At 44.1% G+C, this 25,232-nt stretch overlaps 2 protein-coding genes and 1 long non-coding RNA gene across 3 annotated transcripts in view; 2 read left to right on the top strand and 1 right to left on the bottom strand.

Moving 5' to 3' along the window:
- The window catches only part of LOC310869936 (testis-expressed protein 2-like), a 33,268-nt gene extending 32,168 nt beyond the window's left edge, over positions 1-1,100 (top strand). Inside the window, exon 14 of the mRNA XM_083780925.1 lies at positions 482-1,100. Within this exon, the coding sequence (XP_083637051.1) occupies positions 482-643 (162 nt within the window). The 3' untranslated portion in view covers positions 644-1,100. The remainder of the gene's footprint in view (positions 1-481) is intronic.
- A 4,368-nt stretch (positions 1,101-5,468) lies between these two features.
- LOC310869991 lies at positions 5,469-5,840 on the top strand. The gene is made up of 2 exons (XR_014570197.1): positions 5,469-5,597; positions 5,647-5,840. It is a non-coding gene; the product is annotated as an uncharacterized lncRNA (long non-coding RNA).
- A 225-nt stretch (positions 5,841-6,065) lies between these two features.
- On the bottom strand, positions 6,066-20,547 carry LOC310869942 (large ribosomal subunit protein uL3-like). The gene is made up of 10 exons (XM_083780933.1): positions 20,426-20,547; positions 17,664-17,856; positions 15,986-16,154; positions 15,325-15,460; positions 11,087-11,273; positions 10,216-10,376; positions 9,394-9,495; positions 8,323-8,418; positions 7,336-7,455; positions 6,066-6,464 (listed from the first exon to the last, which is right to left on the bottom strand). The coding sequence occupies exons 1-10, from the start codon at positions 20,426-20,428 to the stop codon at positions 6,393-6,395; spliced, it is 1,239 nt and encodes a 412-aa protein (XP_083637059.1). The 5' UTR covers positions 20,429-20,547; the 3' UTR covers positions 6,066-6,392.
- Between the last annotated feature and the right edge of the window lie 4,685 nt (positions 20,548-25,232).

Raw genomic sequence — 25,232 nt, 5'->3', positions numbered from 1 at the left:
CTGAAAAATGAACGTTTTGGAGTCATCAGGTTTCCTCCCGACAGCAGAGTTGTCAAACTGTGGGTTGTTGGAATTAAAACGGTTGACAATCACTGATCATTTCTTCTGTCTGTCCATCAATCCATCAACCCACCCACCCACCCATCCGTCTGTCTGTCCGTCCATCCACCCACCCACCCACCCATCCATCCACCCATCCATCCATCCATCCATCCATCCATCCGTCCATCCACCCATCCATCCATCCACCCATCCATCCATCCACCCATCCATCCACCCACCCACCCACCCATCCATCCACCCATCCATCCATCCATCCACCCATCCATCCATCCACCCATCCATCCACCCACCCATCCATCCACCCATCCATCCATCAACCCATCCATCCACCCATCCACCCATACATCCATCCACCCATCCATCCATCCACCCATCCATCCACCCATCCATCCATCCATCCACCCATCCAAACCTTCAGAAGGTGCTGGTCATGCCCAACATGGACGACCTCTACCTTCCCCTGATGACTTCCGGGCTGGAGGACGGTGACCCCTCGGCGTCGCCCCGCCTGCACTCTCCTAGTGCCCAGTCCGCCTCCCGCCAGTCGTCCGTGGAGTCCCAGGAGTACCTGTCCGAGTAGCAGCAGAGCTCTGAGGGAAACACGGAACATGGATTCTGGAGATTGGTGGTATACCCAGGGCTTTTATTAAATGGAACCCTGTTGGGGAACGAGACACATTTCCTGGTCTAGGACAATTAAGGACTGTCTATAAAGAGGACGGGACGCGAAGACCGTAAGGGCGCTGCCATGGGGGTACCACCCAGCGACGGGCACCTGCCCTTTGACCCTTCTGGTAAAACAACTGAGAGACTGCCCTCTCCAGACCACCAATGCAGCATTTAGAGACTGCCCTCTCCAGACCACCAATGCAGCATTTAGAGACTGCCCTCTCCAGACCACCAATGCAGCATTTAGAGACTGCCCTCTCCAGACCACCAATGCAGCATTTGCTATAGGTGAAAGAAATGCAAAACAACGCCACTCCTTTCCATGCCATACCGGAAGGCAGCAATTCAGGAGAATTGCTATTTTCCAAAGTCTCTCCATTCAGGAGAATTGCTATTTTCCGTCTCCTGAACTTGGAACATAGCATTTTGTGTTGAACAAATTATGTTTTTCGAAATCCATGTCGTACGCTGAATCTCCAATAGATAAAAACTGCTGGGTTGCTGATCTACAACAGCTTATAGATCAGCTATTTGAATCTCCAATAGATACAAACTGCTGGGTTGCTGATCTACAACAGCTTATAGATCAGCTATTTGAATCTCCAATAGATAAAAACTGCTGGGTTGCTGATCTACAACAGCTTATAGATCAGCTATTTGAATCTCCAATAGATACAAACTGCTGGGTTGCTGATCTACAACAGCTTATAGATCAGCTATTTGAATCTCCAATAGATACAAACTGCTGGGTTGCTGATCTACAACAGCTTATAGATCAGCTATTTGAATCTCCAATAGATACAAACTGCTGGGTTGCTGATCTACAACAGCTTATAGATCAGCTATTTGCGCTATTTTGGTCCTAAAGTTCCCTCTTGCGGGATTTCAGCCCCTGCCTCTCTAACACTAGTCTGGTACCACCACAGAGTGACTCTGGTACCACCACAGAGTGACTCTGGTACCACCACAGAGTGACTCTGGTACCACCACAGAGTGGTACTGGTACCACCACAGAGTGGACTCTGGTACCACCACAGAGTGGTACTGGTACCACCACAGAGTGACTCTGGTACCACCACAGAGTGACTCTGGTACCACCACAGAGTGGACTCTGGTACCACCACAGAGTGACTCTGGTACCACCACAGAGTGACTCTGGTACCACCACAGAGTGGACTCTGGTACCACCACAGAGTGACTCTGGTACCACCACAGAGTGGACTCTGGTACCACCACAGAGTGACTCTGGTACCACCACAGAGTGACTCTGGTACCACCACAGAGTGGACTCTGGTACCACCACAGAGTGACTCTGGTACCACCACAGAGTGACTCTGGTACCACCACTGGTACCACCACAGAGTGACTCTGGTACCACCACAGAGTGGACTCTGGTACCACCACTGGTACCACCACAGAGTGGACTCTGGTACCACCACTGGTACCACCACAGAGTGACTCTGGTACCACCACAGAGTGACTCTGGTACCACCACTGGTACCACCACAGAGTGACTCTGGTACCACCACAGAGTGACTCTGGTACCACCACTGGTACCACCACAGAGTGACTCTGGTACCACCACAGAGTGGACTCTGGTACCACCACAGAGTGACTCTGGTACCACCACAGAGTGACTCTGGTACCACCACAGAGTGACTCTGGTACCACCACAGAGTGGACTCTGGTACCACCACAGAGTGACTCTGGTACCACCACAGAGTGACTCTGGTACCACCACAGAGTGGACTTTGGTACCACCACAGAGTGACTCTGGTACCACCACAGAGTGACTCTGGTACCACCACAGAGTGACTCTGGTACCACCACAGAGTGACTCTGGTACCACCACAGAGTGACTCTGGTACCACCACAGAGTGACTCTGGTACCACCACAGAGTGACTCTGGTACCACCACAGAGTACCACCACAGAGTGACTCTGGTACCACCACAGAGTGACTCTGGTACCACCACAGAGTGGTACTGGTACCACCACAGAGTGACTCTGGTACCACCACAGAGTGACTCTGGTACCACCACAGAGTGGACTCTGGTACCACCACAGAGTGACTCTGGTACCACCACAGAGTGGACTCTGGTACCACCACAGAGTGGACTTTGGTACCACCACAGAGTGACTCTGGTACCACCACAGAGTGACTCTGGTACCACCACAGAGTGACTCTGGTACCACCACAGAGTGGACTCTGGTACCACCACAGAGTGGACTCTGGTACCACCACAGAGTGACTCTGGTACCACCACAGAGTGACTCTGGTACCACCACAGAGTGACTCTGGTACCACCACAGAGTGGACTCTGGTACCACCACAGAGTGACTCTGGTACCACCACAGAGTGACTCTGGTACCACCACAGAGTGACTCTGGTACTCTGGGAGAACTATGCTCTGAGACTGGGGCCGTGACAGGGACAGAGCACTCCCAGCACCCCCTGCTGTTAAGAAAGAGCAGTAGACTTACTGTTATGGACCTTCGTCTAGGGTGAAGGGACATGACACAATTTGAGAGGAGACAGGGTGAAAAGAACTTCAATTTATTTGTAGCAGCCCTTTTCTTTCAGTGGCAGAGACAATTCATACAATTCTGGTTCACATTCTCCCATAAGTTAGCTTCAGAGTGCAGGTGCTATTCTAACAAAACGAATCTAACTAGAAAACAAAAGTTTACCCCTACCTAAGGCCCTAACAGAGTTTAAACAAAAGACAATTCTAAATCCCTAACTACCCTAACTAACCAAAATTACAATAAAGTACCAAAAGAAAAAGACCTGGCACTCCTACATGGTGGAGGTAGGAACCGGGCTTTTAAAACAAGGATAAATAGTTGGTTTACAGACTCATAAATAAATTAAAGATTACTTCAAACGAAAACTGGACTAAACAAAACAAATCATAACTTACGGCAATGAACCAGAAACAATAACAAACTAAATCAAAAGGCAGGCACAAGAGAGGACAAGAGGGATCGATTCTCTGCTGCTGAAGCGCTGTCGTCCCCTAGTGAAGTCAAGTTCAACTGAGCTTTTATAGAGCAACAGGAAGAGTGCCCAGCCAACAGGAAACTGGTGTTGTCGGGGAGAACCAATAAGTAAGAGAGGGGCAGGTCCAATCAGAGACCTGTCACTCACAGCCATGTCTGTATGCATTCCCTTGAGTACTGTAGCCAACAGTCTCATGTTCTCAGCACCTCATTCACAAACAGAAGAAACACAACTTGTCACATGCCATAAAACACAATACATTTCCCAAACTTATAATTATTATCCTAATTTAATAGTCACCATAAATAATAATTATACTTAAACAAATAACAAATAATCAAAAGGACCGTGGTCCGTAACACTTACTTAACTGCGTTTGTGACTATGATGAGTATTCTTCCGTGTATACAAGTGGTTCTCAAAGTGGGGTCTTGGTAATGGGTATGGAGACCCCCAGGGGTCCTTGAAGGTGTTCCCACTCAGCAAAATGAGTTAATATACCATCAAGAAAATAAAAAAACATTGACCACTTTATCAGCTACCTGTATTCAAAAAAAGAAAGAAACTCTCTTGAATGAAATCTGCAAAATGTGTAATTGTAACTGTATGGCCGGTTCCCGCTGTGGTCAGAGAACAGGGTGACCTGTTGGAATGGGTTAGGGTAAGGCTAACCCTAACCCTGTGGTCAGAGAACAGGGTGACCTGTTGGAATGGGTTAGGGTTAGGGTAAGGCTAACCCTAGGCTAACCCTAACCCTGTGGTCAGAGAACAGGGTGACCTGTTGGAATGGGTTAGGGTTAGGGTAAGGCTAACCCTAGGCTAACCCTAACCCTGTGGTCAGAGAACAGGGTGACCTGTTGGAATGGGTTAGGGTTAGGGTAAGGCTAACCCTAACCCTAACCCTGTGGTCAGAGAACAGGGTGACCTGTTGGAATGGGTTAGGGTTAGGGTAAGGCTAACCCTAGGCTAACCCTAACCCTGTGGTCAGAGAACAGGGTGACCTGTTGGAATGGGTTAGGGTTAGGGTAAGGCTAACCCTAACCCTAACCCTGTGGTCAGAGAACAGGGTGACCTGTTGGAATGCTGACTTCATCCGTCTGGAACCCGTGAAGATGTTGAGGATGATGATGATGATGAAGAAGCTGTTATTTTTGTATTAGTGTGTGTGACATAATTCATGCTCGTTGTTGTGCATGTCACCTTTGGGACAGTGCAAAAAAAAAGAAAGCTTGTATTGATCTGTCTTTGAAACAAAATAAATGATGGTCCAATGCCTTTGGATTTATTTCCGTACAGTAGGCCTGTATGTTTAAAGATAAACTTTTATGTTAATGACGTTTAGAAGATTTAGAACACTTTCCTGAGGGGGTCTTTATGTGTGTGTAATATAATATGTGGTTTTAGATAGTGAGCCCAGTGTCTCTGATGTCATGGACACTGGGCTCACTTACGTCCTGGACTACATGTTGTCTCAGTAAGACAGCCCTACCCCTGTCCACAGGGAGGAGCAGTGCACCAAAGCATTATGGGAATTGTAGTCCAGGAAGGAAGTGAGCCCACTGAGAGACACTAGGCTCACTGCTAACATCTAAAATATCTAAAACCACATATTGCACACAGAAAGTGTCCAACATCTTCTAAATGTCATTATTATATTTTCTTTGAGCAAAAAGTGTCCCTTTAACGTCACATGTATATGCATGTGAATAATAGTAGGCTATTCTAGTTAAACAAAACTAATGACATCATGCCAACTACTGTAGATGTGGGGGAAAAACACATTAGTGAAATAAAAACTGATTTTACAAACCAAACATAACCAAGCTAACTGAAACTAGCTAATACTAGAGAAAATGTCCTTAGTTTTAGCCATACGGTACATAAATCTAATACTAGAGAAAATGTCCTTAGTTTTAGCCCATACATAAATCTTGTATTTTGGGTGGATATGTTATATATATCCTCCATTTTCTTTGGTGTTCTTTAGTGTTGAACTGTGAATTCATCGTTTGTTTTGTTGAATTTAACTTTTTTTTTCCTGGCCTTTTTGAATCCCATTCCTGAAAAAAGCCAACACTAATCACTAAAAACTAAACTAAACTAAAAGCTTAACTAAACTAGCAAACCTACTAAAACAAAATAATTAAAAAATATATACTGAAATTTAAAACAAAATTCTAAAAAAATTAAATATGAAGAAAACTGTAATCTTGTTGCACCCGGACCAATCAGTGTAAAATCCTATGTTTTTCTCCTCTGTATAGTGTATGCATTCACCAGTCGCTCACAACTCGTCCACACACGACTACTAGACCACCACTGCTACACGGTAACTTTAGAAAGACAACTTTATTGCAAAGTCTCAGTTTAACAGCTATTGTGTTCTTTAAACTTTAAGCAATTTGGAAGAAATAAAAAGAGGAAGCAAAAATTCAGCCTTTTTTTGTGTGTGCGGTGAATATTATTACTTTGGTTTAAAACCCATTTTGGGGCAGGAACCCCTTTTGGTGTTTCAAGCATTATGTTATGCTTTAAGCTATTGAAAAATAGCAGATCTAGGTCTGCTATTTTTTTTAAACTGCTGGTGAAGGAGAAGACGCAGCATGGAGCTCTGTAGAAGCAGCAGTGTGTGATGATCCTCTCCGCTCCGCGATAGGCTAGTCCTCCACAGGCACGTCTACCGGTTCCACGAAAGGGAACTTCTTCAGGGCGTCCTTCTTCAACGGGCCCTGTATGTGTGTGTGTGTGTGTGTGTGTGTGAACCAAACCAGGGGTCAAAAGGTCAGAGGTGTCTATAGGCTTGTCACAATCATTACGTCAATCGCTTAATCGCAATTATATAATGGAAACGGCAGATCTACAAGCTCAAAATGCGTCACAACGTGACACGTTTTGAGCTTGTAGATCGGCTGTTTCTACCGTTCAAATAAAATATGAAATGATCTTGAAGTTATGTCTTCCCCGTGAACCTTTTGTTTACAGAGCCTAAAACCCAAACGGAAATTATGTTTTTTAATATATTCATGATTATGTTCCCATGTTGAACGCCAAAAACACAATTAATCGCCAAGTAAAATGTGTAATCATGACAGCCCTAGTTAACTGGGTCATTAAAATATATTATAAATTAATATCGGATAAACGGCGGGTGAAATAATGCGGGAAATAAAGTAATGGCATCGATTCTGTACGCTTATTATAGCTTTTAAAACGCACAAAATATCGCAATCCGCAGGTGGTTTGCGAATTTATAAATTGGAATCATTAATGAATACGGGCGGATTATAAATATGGACACGTGGACTCGGTGGATGGAGGAAGTACTCACATTTTCTACTCAAGTAAAAGTAGCAATACCACAATGAAGAAATACTGCAAGTTCAGTATTCAAAATATACTTCAGTATAGAAGTATACAAAAGTACAAGTTTTCAAAATGTATAAAAAGAATATCTTTTTAAATACGTGATCTACAACATGTTTTCAGCATGCAATCAAATTCCACGTGAGGCACACGCACATGCGTGTGTGTCCACGCAAATGCACCCACCCACACACACAATCACACACAGTCACACACACACACACACACTACACCCACCATGAACGCCCTCTTCTCCTGTGCGGTCTGGAAGCACCCATGACCGAACTTGGAGGTTGTGTCGATGAACTTGAGCTCAATCTCTTCCTTGTGTCTGCGTGACGTGTGCACACGCAGCGACTGTGAGGGGGGGGGGGGGGGGGTACACAATTATGTTGACATCACTGTTGTTTTTCGGCAGCAATTTTTGATTTTAGTTTTAGTCATTAGTCTCTTGAATAGTTGTCATTTAGTTTTAGTCACATTTTAGTCACCTGGAATGTCTTTGGTGTTAGTCTAGTTTTAGTCGACTAAATATCATAGGATTTTAGTTAGTAGTAAATCTTCAGTCGTTTTAGTCGACTAAAATGTATTTCGGCTGGCCTTGATGCCGTCGTAATGACTGTTTACGCTTGCTGAAAATAGCCGATCTACAAGCTCACAACGCGTTGCGAGCTTGTAGATCGGCTATTTTCAGCATGCAACCAAGTGTAAAATGACTTATACTGGATCTCTTGTCCACTAGTCCCTTCCTAGCATTTAGTCTAGTTTTTATTTGTTGACGAAATTGTCAGTATATTTAGTCTCAGTCATCCAAGCTCCAACTGAACGTCAGGCATCAGTCAAGCCCCCGCCACTCTTGGCCCTCTCTCTCTCTCTCTCTCTCTCTCTCTCTCTCGCTCACTCACGGCCTTGCTCTCTCCCACAATGTTAAGTCACACCTATCTTATGTTAATAACCTGGGTAAAATGTGCAGCCTAAAGGGGAGACCCTTTAATTGTGAAGGGACGACAGGATGAGGAGAGGTTGTTGTTGTTGCTAATTATTGTCGAGAGTAATGGCTGCGTGTCATATTGAACAGTCAAACTATTTGTATCAATACGGCTGTATCAACAACATAATTCTGTCATAGGTATATATATGGGGGCCTCATATTTGGTCTTGAAACGGGCCTCCAGATTCCTAAGGCCGCCAACAGTGAGTATTTCACAGCAGACAGTACAGTACCTTTCTGAGCGTGAGGCAGCGTTTCTTGGGGCCGACGACGCAGCCCTTCAGCATGACGAAGTCGTTGTTCACCTCGCCGTAGTGTGGGAAACCTCCCTATACGGAAAAGTAGAAAAGACAAAAGGTTTCCATGTCATGATGGGCAGGTTTTGATCGTTAAAATGTGTTTCCATTGTCAGAGTGGGACATGTGTTTGTTTTTTATATATTGAAGGTAGAGAGAGAACCGAAGTCTGTCATCACTGCCGCTATACAGATTGTTTAGATTTTTAGATTGTGTCATAAGAACTGTGTTCCAAAAATATCATCCTGGAGATTTTATAGATACGCGTTTAACAAGAGTAAAGGAGCTTGCACACTGCTGCGTTTGTCTGATTAGGTCCTTGTAGACTTGTGCGTCTTTCGGGGAAAAGTGGTGGAAACAAACAGCGACTCTGATATTTGGGTCCGAAAACAGCAGTGTGCTGCTGTTTTCCACCAAAACACAGACGTTATCAAATGTAACACAATGTCATGTCACATACCTGACCCGATTTGTTTATTTTTGGAACACAGTATGACGTGATCTTAAGATTTCCTTGGAAAAATAAGCCATTTTGGTGTTTTAAGCGTTGTTATAATTTAGCCATGGAAAAATAGCAGATCTACAAGCTCATAGCACGGCACCGAGTGCCACACTACGAGCTTGCAGGTCTGCTATTTTTGAAAAATCGTGAAAATGTGGCGCAAATCTTTTACTATTATATTCTTTTACAGTTTTTAAGTCAAATCTTTGCTTCCTGGGTGTCCCTGGAACAACGTACTTTCAGATGGGGGTCCAAAAGGGGGGCCAAATACATATAATCTTGGGGGTCCTTGACATGAAAATGTCTGAGAACGACTGACATAGAAACATATAGGGTTTTTCGGGAAAACTGCCAGGATTTAGAAGACATTTGTAGAATCGTTCCCAGGTCAAAACGGGTTAACCCAGGGGGATAGTGTTGGAGTGACGTCAGGACCTATATGGGTTCTCTCTAGGAAGAGGACACAGTGGATAATGCGGTCCTCACGTCGCCGCAGTATACCGTACCAGGGGAGTGATGGACTTCTGGGTGACGTCAAAGAACGTGGAAGCGTTGTTACGGATCACCTTGCCGTCCTGTACGTGGACTCCCTTACCCATGCGGTACACCTGGGCACAGAAAAAGGTTGTCGTCATCATGACCGCAATACTGTCTGCCACACAGGGTGCATATAATAAACATAATAGCATATGTCATTTAATTACATGTTACGCTATTTATTCATTTATGTTTGTTATCATTTTCTGAGGCGCTAGCCCCTCCTATATGCCCAGCTTTGTGTGTCTGTGTGTGTGATGATTTGTTTGGCTGAGCACGCGATGTGATGTATGATAAGAGCGTGAGTGTGATTTTTATTCACCTAAATTAGGAAAGGAACCTTCTTGCTGAGCTGCGTGCAGTGGTTATTAAACCATAACTTACTTAATTTTCAACCGATTTCCAAACGGTTTGGTTTGTTATAAACGTCCGAGACGTCCGCATACTTACAAAAAAAAAAGAAAAAGAAAAGATAAGCTTCCTGAATCATAGCCACGTTGATAACGTCTGTATTAAACCAACACGTTTGTAAATCCGTCAAGATTTGAGCGAGTTATGACTTGTTTTTGTTTGAGCTGCCATTGAACATAATACTGTACTGTGTAGCCCCTCAGCAAGATGGCCGCCAGGGTGAACTACGTCCTTATGGGTATAGCGGCCCTTTATACCTTCTTGTTGAGCTCTGTGCGGTGGTGGTAGCCCTTTATACCTTCTTGTTGAGCTCTGTGCGGTGGTGGTAGCTCTTTATACCTTCTTGTTGAGCTCTGTGCGGTGGTGGTAACCCTTTATACCTTCTTGTTGAGCTCTGTGCGGTGGTGGTAGCCCTTCTGGCCGGCGCGGGCGATGGTGTAGCTGACCCGGGCAGGATGCCAGGCTCCGATGCACGCCACCTTCCTCAGGCCTTTGTGTGTTTTCCTGGGCAGCTTCTTCACGTGCCAACGGCTGGTCACGCCTAGTAGTAGTAGTAGGGTCAGAGACATGAGAGACAGACATATAAGTCAACTGGATATTGTGTGTGTGTGTGTGTGTGTGTGTGTGTGTGTGTGTGTGTGTGTGTGTGTGTGTGTGTGCGTGTGCGCGTGTGCGTGTGCGTGTGCGTGTCTGACATGTTTAGTGTGAAAACGTGTGAAATGCGACATCCTCATCATAATTATAGTAGGCTACTTTTGGTTTACTTTTAAGTACATTGTGATACGAATACTTTTCTACTTTTACTCGTGTACGTTTTTAACTCTTTTTTTACTTGTAACAGTAGTATTTCTATACATGGACTTTTACTTAGGTATAACCAGAGTAATATATATAGTAAGAGAGTGGCGACACTAGCGTTGACTGTGTTTTGTATTTTGTGTTTGTTTGTTTTGTTTTGTGTTTTAGTTGTTTTAGTTTTTCTTTTTTCTCTTTTCTCCCTTTTGTGTATTGTATTGTATTGATGGTAGTTAGGACCCTCTCGAAAACGAGATACTGTATCTCAATGGAATAGTTCCAGCCACAGGAGCAATGTTTGGAACTATCGCCCAATAGGCACCCGCTTTGCGGCGAGATCAAAGCGTGTCGCTATACTCTCCTACTCTATACACTCTGGTATAACCCACGCTCTGATCATAATAACCAGCTCCTCTCTCCCAGCCGAGAGAGAGACAGAGAGAGACAGAGAGATACCTTTGAAGCCGCGGCCCTTGGTGACGCCGATCACGTCGACCATCTCGTTCTGGGAGAACACGGTGAAGACGGGCACCTGCTGCTCCAGGTGCTCCCGGGCCCAGTTCACCTTGTCCGGGACGGTCCCTCCGTTCAGCTGGATCTCCATGACGTGGGCCTTCTTCTGTTTGATGGGCAGCAGACGCATCTGGTGGTTGGGAGGGATGGAGGGGAGAGAGAGCAGGAGAGGCATTGAGATCAGGGATTATTTCATCTGATGGATGGGGAGAGAGAGAGCAGGAGAGGCATTGAGACCAGGGATTATTTCATCTGATGGTTGGGATGGAGGGGAGAGAGAGAGCAGGAGAGGCATTGAGACCAGGGATTATTTAATATTCAGATCAGGGATTATTTATTTCATCTGATGGTGGATGGGAGAAAAGGAGACATCAGTGTTGATTTCGTCGACATCGACTACCTTTTTTCACTGATGAAAACTAAATGAAAACTAAGCTATTTATGATGACTAAAACTATATGACTAAATATATTTCGTCAACAAATAAAAACTGGACTAAAATGTTAGGAAGGGACTAGTGAACACGAGATCCAGTGTAAGTCATTTTACACTTGGTTGCATGCTGAAAATAGCCGATACAAGCTCACAATGTGTCGCAGAAATCTTGACGCATCGAGGCCCGCCAAAATGCATTTCAGTTGACTAAATCAGCTGTAGCTTTAGTCGACTAAATATCAGAGGACTAAAGCTACAGTTGATTTAGACTAACAATAAAACATTCCAGGTGACTAAAATGTGACTATAACTAAATGAAAACCATTCAAGACTCAGAGACGTATGTATGACTAAAACTAAAATAAAATAAAGATGCTGCCCAAATTTGTACTGTATGTTAGCTTTATGCCCCCAGTGACGTCACGTGGCAGCCATAGTGGGTGCCCCTCACTTCATAGAAGTGTGATTTGTTTTCTTCAAGGACCCCCATCTGTGGGACCGCAATTTACACTGTTACCAAAGACTTTATTTTACTCTGAGTGTACGAAATGGAATCATAAGGGTCAATATGGTTCCATTTTGTTCCATGTTGTACTACACTCATGAGCATGATAAAATAGTCTCAGTCTATGGAAGTTTTTACTTCTATAGACTCATTCAGAGTCATGTTCGGTCAAGTTTTCCTCTATGTTTTTGAGACCACCGCTCCTGTAGTTAAGTTTGAAAAAAAAGGACGAAGAAAGGCGCTACAGTTTTCTCAGTGCTCCATTTTGTACACTCTCAGAGTTACAGACGCATGCGGTGGTTTTGAGAAGCGGTGAATTAGAATCTTGTGTGCATGCGTGTGGTGTGTGTGTGTGTGTGTGTGTGTGTGTGTGTGTGTGTGTGTGTGTGTGTGTGTGTGTGTGTGTGTGTGTGTGTGTGTGTGTGTGTGTGTGTGTGTGTGTGTGTGTGTGTGTGTGTGTGTGTGTGTGTGTGTGTGTGTGTGTGTGCGTGCGTGCGTGCGTGCGTGCGTGCGTGCGTGCGTGCGCGCGTGCGTGTGTATTACTATACTTTTGAGGTCCAAACATGAAGAAATGTCCCAGTATTGAATTGACTGTTGTGTCTGATAGCTCCATATTACAATGTCCCATTTGTCCTATATACTCCTATCAATTTCCTGTCTGTCCTGTCTGCTTAAAAATAATTGTAGAACCATTGTGTTGACTGTTATGTACAACTTGACCCCCCTGGATATGGTGACACTCGTCTAGTATGTCACAGTCAGGGACTTAGTCCCAAGTGAGTGAGTGCCAAGCAGGCATTGGGTTCCATTTTCATATAGTCTTTGGTATGACCAGTCATGACCGGTCATATAGCACGTGACGAAGGTCCCAGGACCGAAACATTTGCTTTTATTCAACCTTCACTATGAGCACCGAGCACTTTGTGAGCATTTAAAAATATCCTATGCAGCGAGCGAGTCTTTTTTCTGACTGGCAGTCAAAAGGTTTCAGACGTGCAGGTTTCCATCCGACAACGACAAATCCCTGTCATATCCTCCTTTGAGTTGTGTGTATAGTACCCACGTTTCAGAACGCACTCTAAAACGTATTTCCCCCGCAGTGTGAATTTTACTACTAAGGATTTGCTACTAAAGATTAATAGCAATATATCTCATGATGATCTCACCACAATATCATGATCTCCCACAACACTCACTCTTCACACACAGAGCGAGACCGTCCGTCTGTGAGTGTATTAGTGTAGTATAGCATGCAGGCGCGGCATTTGACTGCCATCATAACGGTTTCCCCCGGGCAGAGTTGGAGCCAGACGATTATTTTTAAACTGCAATTTGAAACTTCACACTTGAGTGCCGGCCTGCTATACTCACCAACAGAGAGGGGAGAGAGAGAGGAGGGATGAGGGAGACGTGTTTGTTTGTGAAGTCAAGGGGTTAGATGAGATATATGGCATATGTGACCTACCTCTGCCCTTACCAGGTGCAGCTTATATTGTTTCCCTGTCATTCACTATAGCTGAGCACACATATAGATATCAAAGGGGGCTTCAGCCCCTGCCCTTTTACCCGTCTGTAAAAACGACTGCCCTCTCCAGACCACGAATGCAGCATTTTACTACATGGTGAAAGAAATGCAAATTACCCTCTCCTCTCCTTTCCATGCAATACCGGAAGGCAGCATTCATGAGAATTGTTTTTTTTTCTTCTCCGAAGTCTTGAACTTGAACTTGAACGCAGCATTTTGCATTGAACTAATTTGTTTTTCGAAATCCTTGTCGTTACCCCGCATCTCCAGTATAGATATAGAGTGCAGGGTTGCGCCCCGAAAAAAGCTCTCAACGCGTCGCAGCGTTGTGAGCTTGTAGATCTGCCATTTTCGCTATTTTGGGCCAAAAGTGCCCTCTGCTGAGCAGACAAGCCCAGAGGTTCTCCAACAATTCATGTCAAGGAAAATGTATATTTTTATTTGCTGATGCTGTTGTACGGTTGTACCCTATATTCTGGCTCACCTGCTAGTAAGGATCCTCCACTGGACAAGTGGACATATAGAGCTTGATCTGTAGTCTGTACTACTCCTAGAGACCTAGACTTCCTATAGACTCCACCGTCGGTGGTGGACCCGAGTCATGCCCTGAATGTGCTATAGTGATATTTTATTAAGATATTCTCCCATATCCATTATTGGTTCAAATAACCTTTTATTTTTGTCATTAAATTACAAAGCAATGCAAAAGTTGACTACTAACTATAGCCGACACCAGTGGACTCGCTCCTATAGTCCTATCCAGTGTCAAGAGTCCGTATCTCTGCAGTGTTGTCAGCTCCTCTGTCGCACCGCAGTGTGTCTGGTGGTGCCTGACAGCCAGCCTCAACCCCCTTCTCGCTCTCTGACCTAGGCCCTGACCCTCAGGGGGGGGGGGGACCTTGTCTGATGTGGTCATTAAAACAAGTCGCAGATCTTTAAATTTGAACTTCTTTTCCACTCTGTCTGTCTGTGTGTGTGTGTGTGTGTGTGTGTGTGTGTGTGTGTGTGTGTGTGTGTGTGTGTGTGTGTGTACGTGTGCGTGTGCGTGCGTGCGTGTGTGTGTCAGTGTGAGAAGTGCTGCACGGGCGGCTGTGTGGCTCAGGTCGTCCAATGAATCCGTGGGTCGGTGGTTAAAATCCTGCCTCCTCCTCCCGTCCGTCTCCACGTCCAAGTGTCCTTGGGCAAGACACTGATCAACCCCACATTGTCTCCAATGAGTCGGTTGCTGTGTGTGTGTGTGTGGGCCTTGTGTTCGTCGCTTCACCTCCCAATGTATGAATGAATGAATGAACCATTGAAGAGCAGCTTGAAGAAATCACAATGAAAAGGTATTTACCATAGAGTATATATATCTATAGAGAAGACACCCGAGTTCTCCTCCCATCCACTTGCAGTAAGTTGCTCAAAAGCGCATGAGGCGGATTCACTCCTCCTTCCTGCTAGGAACAGAGTGCATTCTGGGACGGATTGCAATGGTGAGTGGCCCCAAACACATGAACGCGCTGCCGTTGAACGCGCACGAGCGTCGTCCCTCGTGAACGTGTACAATGATAGTCAACGGACAGCGCGTTCATGTGTTTGGGGCCAGGCTGCAATACCTTCATTCGGCCACTATGTCCATTTCGCCTCAAGATTTCCTCTGGGTGCCTTCTCTATTCATATATACTCTAAGGTCTTTACTCTTTACTTAAAATAATGCCATTCATTTGTACATACCTGGGTGTGGACTATGACTCTGATGGCTGAGCAGTACTTCTTCATGGAATTGAAGTCCTTCTCCAGCTGCTTCTTGCCGGCCTCATCCTGCCACTTCTTACTGTACTTGGTAAAGGCCTTCTTCTTGCCCTTGGCCCTGCAAGGAACACAGCAAGTATTTTGAATACAATTCCATTTACTTTTACAGTCATATTTTCAGTCGTTAATGTTTTAGTTTTAGTCTATAGTTTCAGTTCACGAAATGTTGTGAGATTTTGTTTATATACCCAGCATGCTTTACTGTATATAACTTGGATAAAGAGCGTCTGGCTATAACCCATTCTGAACGGGAACCCATTTTGGTGTTCGCATCATGTTATGCTTTAACTGTTGAAAAATAGCAGATCTACAAGCTCGTAGCGCGCCGAGTGGCGCGCTACGAGCTTGTAGGTCTGCTATTTTTGAAAAATCGAAGAACGACTGACATTTTTTAGAATCTGATCTCAGGTCAGAATGGGTTAATCAGACCAGTGTGTGTCCAGTGGAAACCTCGTATGAATCTGATCTCAGGTCAGAATAGGTTCATCAGACCAGTGTGTGTCCAGTGGAAACCTCGTATGAATCTGATCTCAGGTCAGAATGGGATAAATGCTGCATAATTGTCATTTTGCTTTGCGCGTACCAGTTTCTGTAGAATCTCCTCCGGCACTCGTCACTCATGTGCTCGGCGAAGACGGTCTTGAAGGGCCGGAGGCCGCGGTTGGTGGTGATGTATCCCACCAGGCCCACCACCACGATGGGGGGGGTCTCGATGATGGTCACCGCCTCCACCTCCTCTCGTTTGGCCTGCTCTGTGGACACAAACAAACACAGCAGCTTATCCACATGGATTACCCAATTTAGACCTGAGAAAAGATTCCACAAAATGTCTTCTTTAACCCATTCTGACCTGAGATCAGATTCTAAAAATGTCTTCTACATCCTGACAGTTTACCATTCTGACCTGAGATCAGATTAAAAAAATGTCTTCTACATCCTGACAGTTTTCTGAAAAAGCTATGTTTCTATGTCAGTCGTTCTTCGATTAAAAAAAAATAGCAGACCTACAAGCTCATAGCGCGCCACCGAGTGGTGCGCTATGAGCTTGTAGATCTGCTATTTTTCAATAGCTAAAGCATAACATGATAAAAAATAATAATAATAATAATAATTGACCGCCGACCTCCATCTGAAAATATGTTGGCCAGGGACAACATATTTTTCAATAGCTAAAGTATAACATAATGCTTAAAACACCAACGGTACTTTGACCGTATAGGTACAGTATAGTACAGGGAATCGGTACAGCATCTTTTTGGGATGTTCCTTTTTGGCATTTCAGCTTCATCAAAATTGTAATTCACTGGAGAGATACAGGAATAATCGTATTAAACCACGATAATCGGACTGGGGCCGTATCTTAGTGGGTTTAGAGGCCGTCTGGTGATCAGAGGGGTCATTGGTTTTATTCCCCGGCCCTCCCCATGTCTTATGTGTCAAAGTGTCGCCGAGCAAGACACTAGACTTAACCCATTTTAGACCTGAGGATGATTCTACAAATGTCTTCTAAATCCATGTTAACTGTGTCAGTCGTTCTCAAACATTGTCATGTCAAGGACCCCAAAAATTATATGTAATTGGCCACCGACACCCATCTGAAAATATGTTGTTCCCAGAAGCAAAGATTTGAGTTAAAATAAAAACGTTCGCTCTGAAAGAATATATTCAAAGGTTTTTCACCACATGTTTGCGATTTCTTTTAAATAGCAGACCTACAAGCTCGTGGCTATGAGCTTGTAGATCTGCTATTTTTCAACAGCTCAAGTGTAACATAATGCTTAAAACACCAAAGGGGTGCCCGCCCAGGCCCAAATCAACTGGGACTGGGTTAAGGAAGAAGAGGCCTTGCTGTCCAATATGGCTGCTGTGCACATTGGAGCCCATTCAGTGTGAGGGCATGGTTGTGTTGTGTGACAAGTGCACTGTCTTGGAAGAGCCACCCATCGACTAATCTAATATATGACAACCTTCCCCGTGTTTCTTCACTAGTCCCATCCAGAAGAACACAGTTTGCCGGCCACCGCTACAGAGCTGACAATGACGTTATATCAATTCCCTTCTCCTCTCTAGAATCCTGCCTCAAAGCAGAAAACTGTCGTTCCCTGATGTCATCGCTATAGGGACACATGCATCAGTAAGCAGGAACCGGGAAATAATAGGCAATGAAGGACCGGAAAGTCTGTCGTGGCATTGTTGAAATCCATGATCTCGACCGCGGTTGAAAAACGATGATGAAGTGTGTATATATACTGTATACGTACTGAGGCCGGTGCGGTGCACCTCCCTGAGGGTGTGGGTCATGCCAGCCTTGTAGCCCATGAAGGCGCAGAGGTGGACGGGCATGCTGGGGTCATCTTTTGGCCAGGAGCGCGGCCTCCCGATGTGTCTCCTACTGCGCTTGCGGGGCAGGAAGCCCATGTGCCCATGGCGAGGCGCCTCGAACTTACGGTGAGACTGGCAGGGAGAAACGCACACACACACACGCACGCACACACACACACACACACAAAACAAAAGTGTTATGTATTGTATTACTTTTCATTTTCCCATGTGAGTAATATCGGTAGTCTGTCAGCCATATGGCAGTGCTTTGTGTTTTGCGATGTCATTTTTATGTTAGGATTTTTAGCCCTGCGTGAAGAACACTTGGTCGAAACATGTTGGTTTAAAAATGGCTGCTCCCTCTTTTAACCCGGATCTCGGAGTTTGTGTTCATGGGAGGTTTATTTTATGAGCTGGCCTCTTGGCCAGTTCTTTATTGTAAAAGGTTATAATAATAGTTTTCTTAACAGCTGGCAGCCCACCAGAACGGTAGACAACGGTGTTAATTAACCGTCTAGCCTGCCAGAAACGTAGTGTTAAATATAGCTCTATACATCCTGATAGCAATCATTGCTATAGATCTGTGTTTGTTCCATAACAGAGGTCTCCCTAATTGTCTCTCCAGCTCTGTGATGTCACGGTTAGGTCAGGATATAAATTCCGTACAATCAGGATACAGAAATCATAAAGCTTTTTTTTTTAACCATAATTAGTCCACAGGGAGGCTTTAACCCATTCAGGACGGGAACCCCTTTTGGTGTTTAAGCATTATGTTATACTTCAGCTATTTGGCTAAATTTTATTTAGCTCGAGTGCCACGCTACGAGCTTGTGCTTTTTTCTTTTTAATTGAAAATGTGGCGCAAATCTTTGAATATTAGGGCCGGGACTAATTGCGATTAATTACGATTAATTAATTACAGAAGAATTAATGCATTAAAAAAAATTACGCATTTTTATCGCACTATTTTTTTCACCGCGGAACGTTGTCACTGGACAGTTTTCAGACGGACCTGCGCACCAAGTGTCCGTGTCCTCTTCAGACAATAACACCACCAGAAACCGCAGACAGTTTACCAGACTGGGGGAAGCCGCTGAGATCACTTTGCTTGTCCCCATGAATTGGAAATAGGATTTAAAAGGCTATCCGATGGTAGTGTGGATTACAGCAAAGTTGTGTGCAATTATTCAATAAAGAATTATTACCCCTATTACTACAAAAACAATGTTTTATTGCTTAAATTTATGTATTTACTATTCATTGATTCACTAGTATACCAAAATCCATTTGAAAAAATTGCTTTCTCACTGTTCTCGGGTCAAATAATGATATGCGATTAAAATGCGATTAATCTAGATTAATTAATCGCAAAGCCTCTGATTAATTAGATTAATTGTTTTAATCGAGAATATATATTCTTTCAGAGCGAGCGTTTTGAACTAAAATTTTTGCTTTGAACTAAAACTTTGCTTCTGGAGGGTCACTGGAACAACATATTTTCAGATGGGGGGTCGGCTGTGAATTACATGTATTTTTGGGGGTCCTTGTGTGTTGGAGAACAACTGGCATAGAAACATATTAGGTTTTTTCAGAAAACTGTCAGGATTTAGAAGACCTTTGTAGAATCGTCCTCAGGTCTAAATGACTTTAAGTAAAAATACCGTAATATAAACACTGCTCCACTATAGTGTGCACACCACACGGACGGGGCCCACATGCCATTCTGGCCTCACGCCCATGAAGAGAACAGATGTCAGGAAGAGGAGATATATCTGCTGCCGCTTGTATTTTGAGAATGAATAGGCATCACTATGCACTTAACGGCTACACGCGGTGTCTGTCCGTCACACATGTAGCCGCGTTGTGTGTAGCAGGAAGGACACTCTACAATATCAATCATCTGTAAACCATGCAGGAATGGCATGTGTTGCTGTCTGTCTTTATGTATTCTCCTGACTGCTGTGTTTGAGAGACGACTAAACCTCTTGTTTGCAGTTTACATATTCAAGTTCTTTAAGGAGTTACGAAAAGTATAAAACAACACTTTTTCTTCTGCTATTCTAAATTATTTCTTGTTATTGTGACTATACAATCAAATCATATATATGAGATATAGCAATGCAGATTTTGAATATTGAATATTGAAAAAGCATAAACTGTGTCATACAAACAAGAGGCATGCACACAACCATGTCCCATTAGGCCATTAATAAGCATAGTAGGCTATGAATTATTTATTCTGTTTAAAAAAAAAATTTGGACTGAGACAGCTGGACGGATCTACAGCGCAGTCCAAACGACGTCAAATCAAATCTACGCGACCACGTGCAAGAAAGTGCAGGTGGCCATTTTCACCAATAGTCCATGTGGTCTCATCTTAGACCACCAGGGCGAGAAAGTCTGCGAAATCCTGAGTGTTAATTTATCTCCAAAAGCAAAAAAGAAGAAGAAGCAGAATGGAAAAGAAGACTAACTCTGGCAGCGTACAAATGGAACCAAATGGACCCTTACGGTAGTTAAGGGTCCATTTGGTTCCATTTGTACACTCTCCCGCTGAATATACTCTAAAGTCACACGAATCAAAACAAAGTCAGTACGAGCCACCCACGGACACAAACAAACAGAGACAGAGTTAAGTGGACACTGCAGGTGTCCCCGGTTAATAAAACGAGGTCAAAGACAAGATAGATACAGCACTGACCATGTCTGTGTGTGTGCCTTCGTCCAGGCCAGGCACGGAAAGAGAGAGGGACAAGTGCTGATGTCAGGGTCATGCTTAAGACGATACTCTCTCTCTCTCTCTCTCTCTCTCTCTCTGTCTCTTCTCTCTCTCTCTCTCTCTCTCTCCTCTCTCTCTCTCTCTCTCTCTCTCTCTCTCTGGCTCTAATTCCGTGGTGGGGGGGGGGGGTGGGGGGGGGGCGAGTTAAGGAGCCATATTCACTTTCAAACTTGGTCATTGCTGCCAAAAAGGGGGGTGGGGGACAGCCCCCATAGGCCTGGGGAGGTCAGGTGGTGGGGACTGGAGGCCCAGTGAAAAGGAACCGTCTTCAGGAGGAGGGTGAGAGGGAGGAGTGCATGGCTCCATAAGAAGACTGAGAAGGGGGAACAAAATAGGACATCAGGGGTGCCTGGTGGCTCATTCAGTTAGTACAGTGGTTCTCTTAAATGGGGGAACCCCCATGGGTCCTTGAGGGGGTTGCAGGGGGTCCCCAGTGAAATTAGGAACAGTTCATTTGCTAAATGGTACATGTATAGTCAATGCCTTCACATACTAACACACCATGCAAGCTAGGCACCAACCTGCTCATCGTGAGCCGTTTGGGGTTAATAACTAATAAGCGCCTTGCTCAAGGACACTTTGACACTAACACACGTTCACAAGCAGTGAACGGAACTGGAACCTTCCAATTCACTATAGCAGCTGCCTCTACTGAACCACTGCCACCCCCTTTTCGCAGCAGTTTTGCCGGCTATAGACACTATCTCAATGAGAGAATGCAGGTTTCACTCTCTCCACTGTACCTCATCTTCCCACCTGCATAAACAGTTGTAGAATTATGTTCTAAATCTATTATAACAACACAAATGTTATCTCTTATTGTAGGTCACTGACACATAATTGTTTCAGTCTAATGGTCCTTCACATGAGCATGTTGGAGAACCACACTGAGTTAATGCACAGACTCCTTGTGAATTACGGGGACCAAAGTTTGACACCTGTCAATTAAGTCTCCCTTCTCTCTGATCATATTTCCATAGGTCTCTCTACACTAAAAGCAAAAATTTATATTTGAAATCCCCTCAAGGTTGTTCCTGAGATATTTACATTCACGGTGTTGGGACGGACGTCGTAGGCCTATACGGATGTACAGACAGCCAACACAAAAACATGATGGCATTGTTGTACTGTATTATGAAAAGGAAAGTACAATAGAGCACATGGTGGACCCTATTGTAAACAAGTGTAATGCTTTATTGTGTCGTCCACAGTTAACAGTTTTTGTATGGAGTTGTGCTTGAAATGTACTGTAATTCTCCAAGCTGTTCAATCAATCAATCTTCAATCCACTAACTAAACGCCAGGTGCTGTACAGAGGTAAATAATAGAAAATAAAATAAGGTCTGCACACTGGAATAAGCTCCAAAGCTTAAAAATGCATTTACGGTAAAGGCCTACCATACACAATATAGTTGACATGACATTTCGAGCCTCATGGCTCTTCATATTTGCTAATTTGTATATATTGTGTCTTGTATTGACCTGCTTTTGTGTTTTTCGGCATTCCGCTGCTTTTTTTTATGTGAAGCACTTTGGGTTGCATTTCATGTATGAAAATGTGCTATATAAAAAAAGTTTATTATTATTATTATCAGACCACTGATGAAGAGCCGTTCATTTGCCAGCTGCAGGCAGCATTACATTTCAATGCCAATATACTTTTGTACTTGTTTTACAAGTAAAACTTACTGAATACAGGACTTTTCCACCGGTTGGGAACCGGTTCAGTTCTTTTTGGTTCTTAGTCCATGAGCCAGAGCTCCAAAATTGGAACGTTAATTATGAATTGAGTGTGCAAAACCATACCTATATTAAATTGTTATCACCATGGAACTTCCACTATTAACATAGAACAAGAACAGGAAGTAACAAAATAAGACGAACAAAATAAAGAAAATAAGAAACTTCAAACTAAAGAAATGATTGAAGAACCAAGTGTCACCGACACTTACAGCTACTACTGTGGAAGGCGGGTTATCATTATATTAATTTACTTATATTGATCCTATAAACTATTTAATATAGGTATGGTTTAATTTGCTCACTCAATAGAGGATATATGCGCATGCATAAAGTGAATGGCAAATTGAGTGGCAAAGTTAATTTAATGTCGTTTAACAATAACATTGTTTAATGCAATCAGATAGGACTTTTCTGTGTGGATGCATGGGGCTGTCAATCAGATAGGACTTTTCTGTGTGGATGCATGGGGCTGTCAATCAGATAGGACTTTTCTGTGTGGATGTATGGGGCTGTCAATCAGATAGGACTTTTCTGTGTGGATGTATGGGGCTGTCAATCAGATAGTACTTTTCTGTGTGGATGTATGGGGCTGTCAATCAGATAGGACTTCTCTGTGTGGATGTATGGGGCTCTCAATCAGATAGGACTTTTCTGTGTGGATGTATGGGGCTGTCAATCAGATAGGACTTTTCTGTGTGGCTGTATGGGGCTGTCAATCAGATAGTACTTTTCTGTGTGGATGTATGGGCTGTCAATCAGATAGGACTTTTCTGTGTGGCTGTATGGGGCTGTCAATCAGATAGTACTTTTCTGTGTGGATGTATGGGGCTGTCAATCAGATAGGACTTTTCTGTGTGGATGTCTGGGGCTGTCAAGGCCAGAAAGTAGTTTTTCGGCGTTCCCGGCTCCCGCATAAGTTCCGGGTAATGGGTATGATGATGATGTCACTCGCATACCCTCTATTCATAATTAACGTTCCAATTTTGGAGGTCTGGCTCATGAACTAAAAACTGGTTCTGAACTGAACCGGTTCCCAACCGGTGGAAAGGGCGTCTCTGTGACTTTCCTGTCGTTGTGCAGTCTGAGAAGTATACTCTGGGCTCTTTGGTGTGTAGAGCACATTAAAACCTTCTACAGAAACCTAGGTGTTTGTAAAGACGATTTTAAACTAGTTATGGTGACAACTGATGAGGTAGGCCTACTTAAGAAATTGAGTGCCCTCCAACCCCACAAGGCCACTGGCCATGACAATATTCCCTCCAAATTACTCAGAGACTCAGCCATCTCTATAGGTCCAATCATCACGCACATAGTAAACCTCTCCGTCAAACAGGGACAGGTCCCCCAAGATTTCAAACTGGCTAAAGTAACCCCCTTGCACACTACCCCGGAAACTACCACCCTATTTCTATTCTAAGCTCCATCTCGAAAGTGATGGAAAAAATAGTCTATGAATAGGTTGAAAAGTATCTTGCCACAAATACATTAATGTACGAGTTCCAATCTGGCTTCAGAACATCCCACTCCACTGACACATGCCTTCTCTATTTGAGCGACCACATCAAACATGAGGTGGATGCTGGCAAATACTGCGGCATGGTCATGCTGTACCTCCAAAAGAGTTTTGACACAGTTTTGACAACCACTCCACTGCATACTGGTTAACAAGCTAAAAGCAATTGGTTTTGATAGCACATCAGTGAGCTGGATGCAATCCTACCTGGAGGGGAGAGAACAGATGGTGGAGGTGAACGGAACACTGTCCCCCCCCTCCTCCCAGTGAGCTGTGGCGTTCCACAAGGAAGCATACTAGGCCTTTACTGTTCCTAATATATGTAAACGACATGACATCAGCTTGTGACTGCAACTTGCTCCTGTTCGCAGATGACTCGGCACTGCTAGTCTCGGACAGGAACAAACTGCAGGTTGAAAAGGCCCTCAGGTCTGAACTGTGTAGAATCTGCACCTGGCAAGCTAAACAAACTATCTTTACACCTGGGAAAAACTTAATCCATTCTCTTTGGATCTAATAGTAATCTCAGCAAGGCAAATGGCTTCTTGGTTAGAGTGGGTGACAATGTTATCACACATAAAGTTACCTACCTAGGTTCCATCCTGGAGGCTAATCTTCCCGGTGATAAAATGGCCACCAACGTAATCAAAAAAGTCAACCAAAGAACAAGATTCCTTTACAGTATCTCCTCACTGGTCAACAAAAACACCTTGAACACCTTAACAGGAGCCCTCGTACAAGGTTTCTTTGACTATACATGCACCTCCTGGTACCACAGCACCTCAAAGGCCCTTAAAACTAGGCTCCAGACTTCCCAAAAGAAACTGGTCAGGATCCTACTTGGCCTCACCCCCCGAACCCACCTGACTCCTGCCCACTTTGACAGGCTGGAATGGCTTATAGGGTCGACTACAGAGTACAGCATCTTGCAATGGGTCTTAATGTTAACGAAGTCCACACCCACAACACCAGAGGGAGTGCAACGAACCATGTACAACCCAGATTCGGCACAAACAAAATTATTTTGTTTGTTTATTTTCGCTCCTATGCCACCAAAATGTGGAACGCCCTACCAACAGTCAATAAGACATGCGAATCCCTTGATTCCTTCAAAACCGCCCTCAAAGGGCACCTACGGACGGCTGCAATTCGAAACTGGCCCCCGTAAAATCTGAATCCCCCCCCCCCACCACCCCCTCACTGTATATGTTTATTTTCCCTTTTTACCTCCTTTATGATGAATTCCTGTTCTGTTCTTTGACTATATAGAAGTGTCTATTTGTACGTCTCTAAATGTTTGGATGAATTGAACATGGTGGACCCTCTTGTAAACAAGTGTAATGCTTAATTGGGTCGTCCACTCACAGTTAACAGTCTTTGTATTGAGTTTGTGCTTGAAATGTACTGTAATTCTGCAAACTGTTAATACATATTTCAATCAATCAATCAATCAATCAATCAATAAGATTATTT

This window comes from Protomyctophum parallelum (assembly GCF_964188405.1).
Source record: "Protomyctophum parallelum genome assembly, chromosome: 13".
In the NCBI taxonomy this organism is placed as follows: domain Eukaryota; kingdom Metazoa; phylum Chordata; class Actinopteri; order Myctophiformes; family Myctophidae; genus Protomyctophum; species Protomyctophum parallelum.
This window is presented reverse-complemented; position numbering and strand designations above follow the sequence as displayed.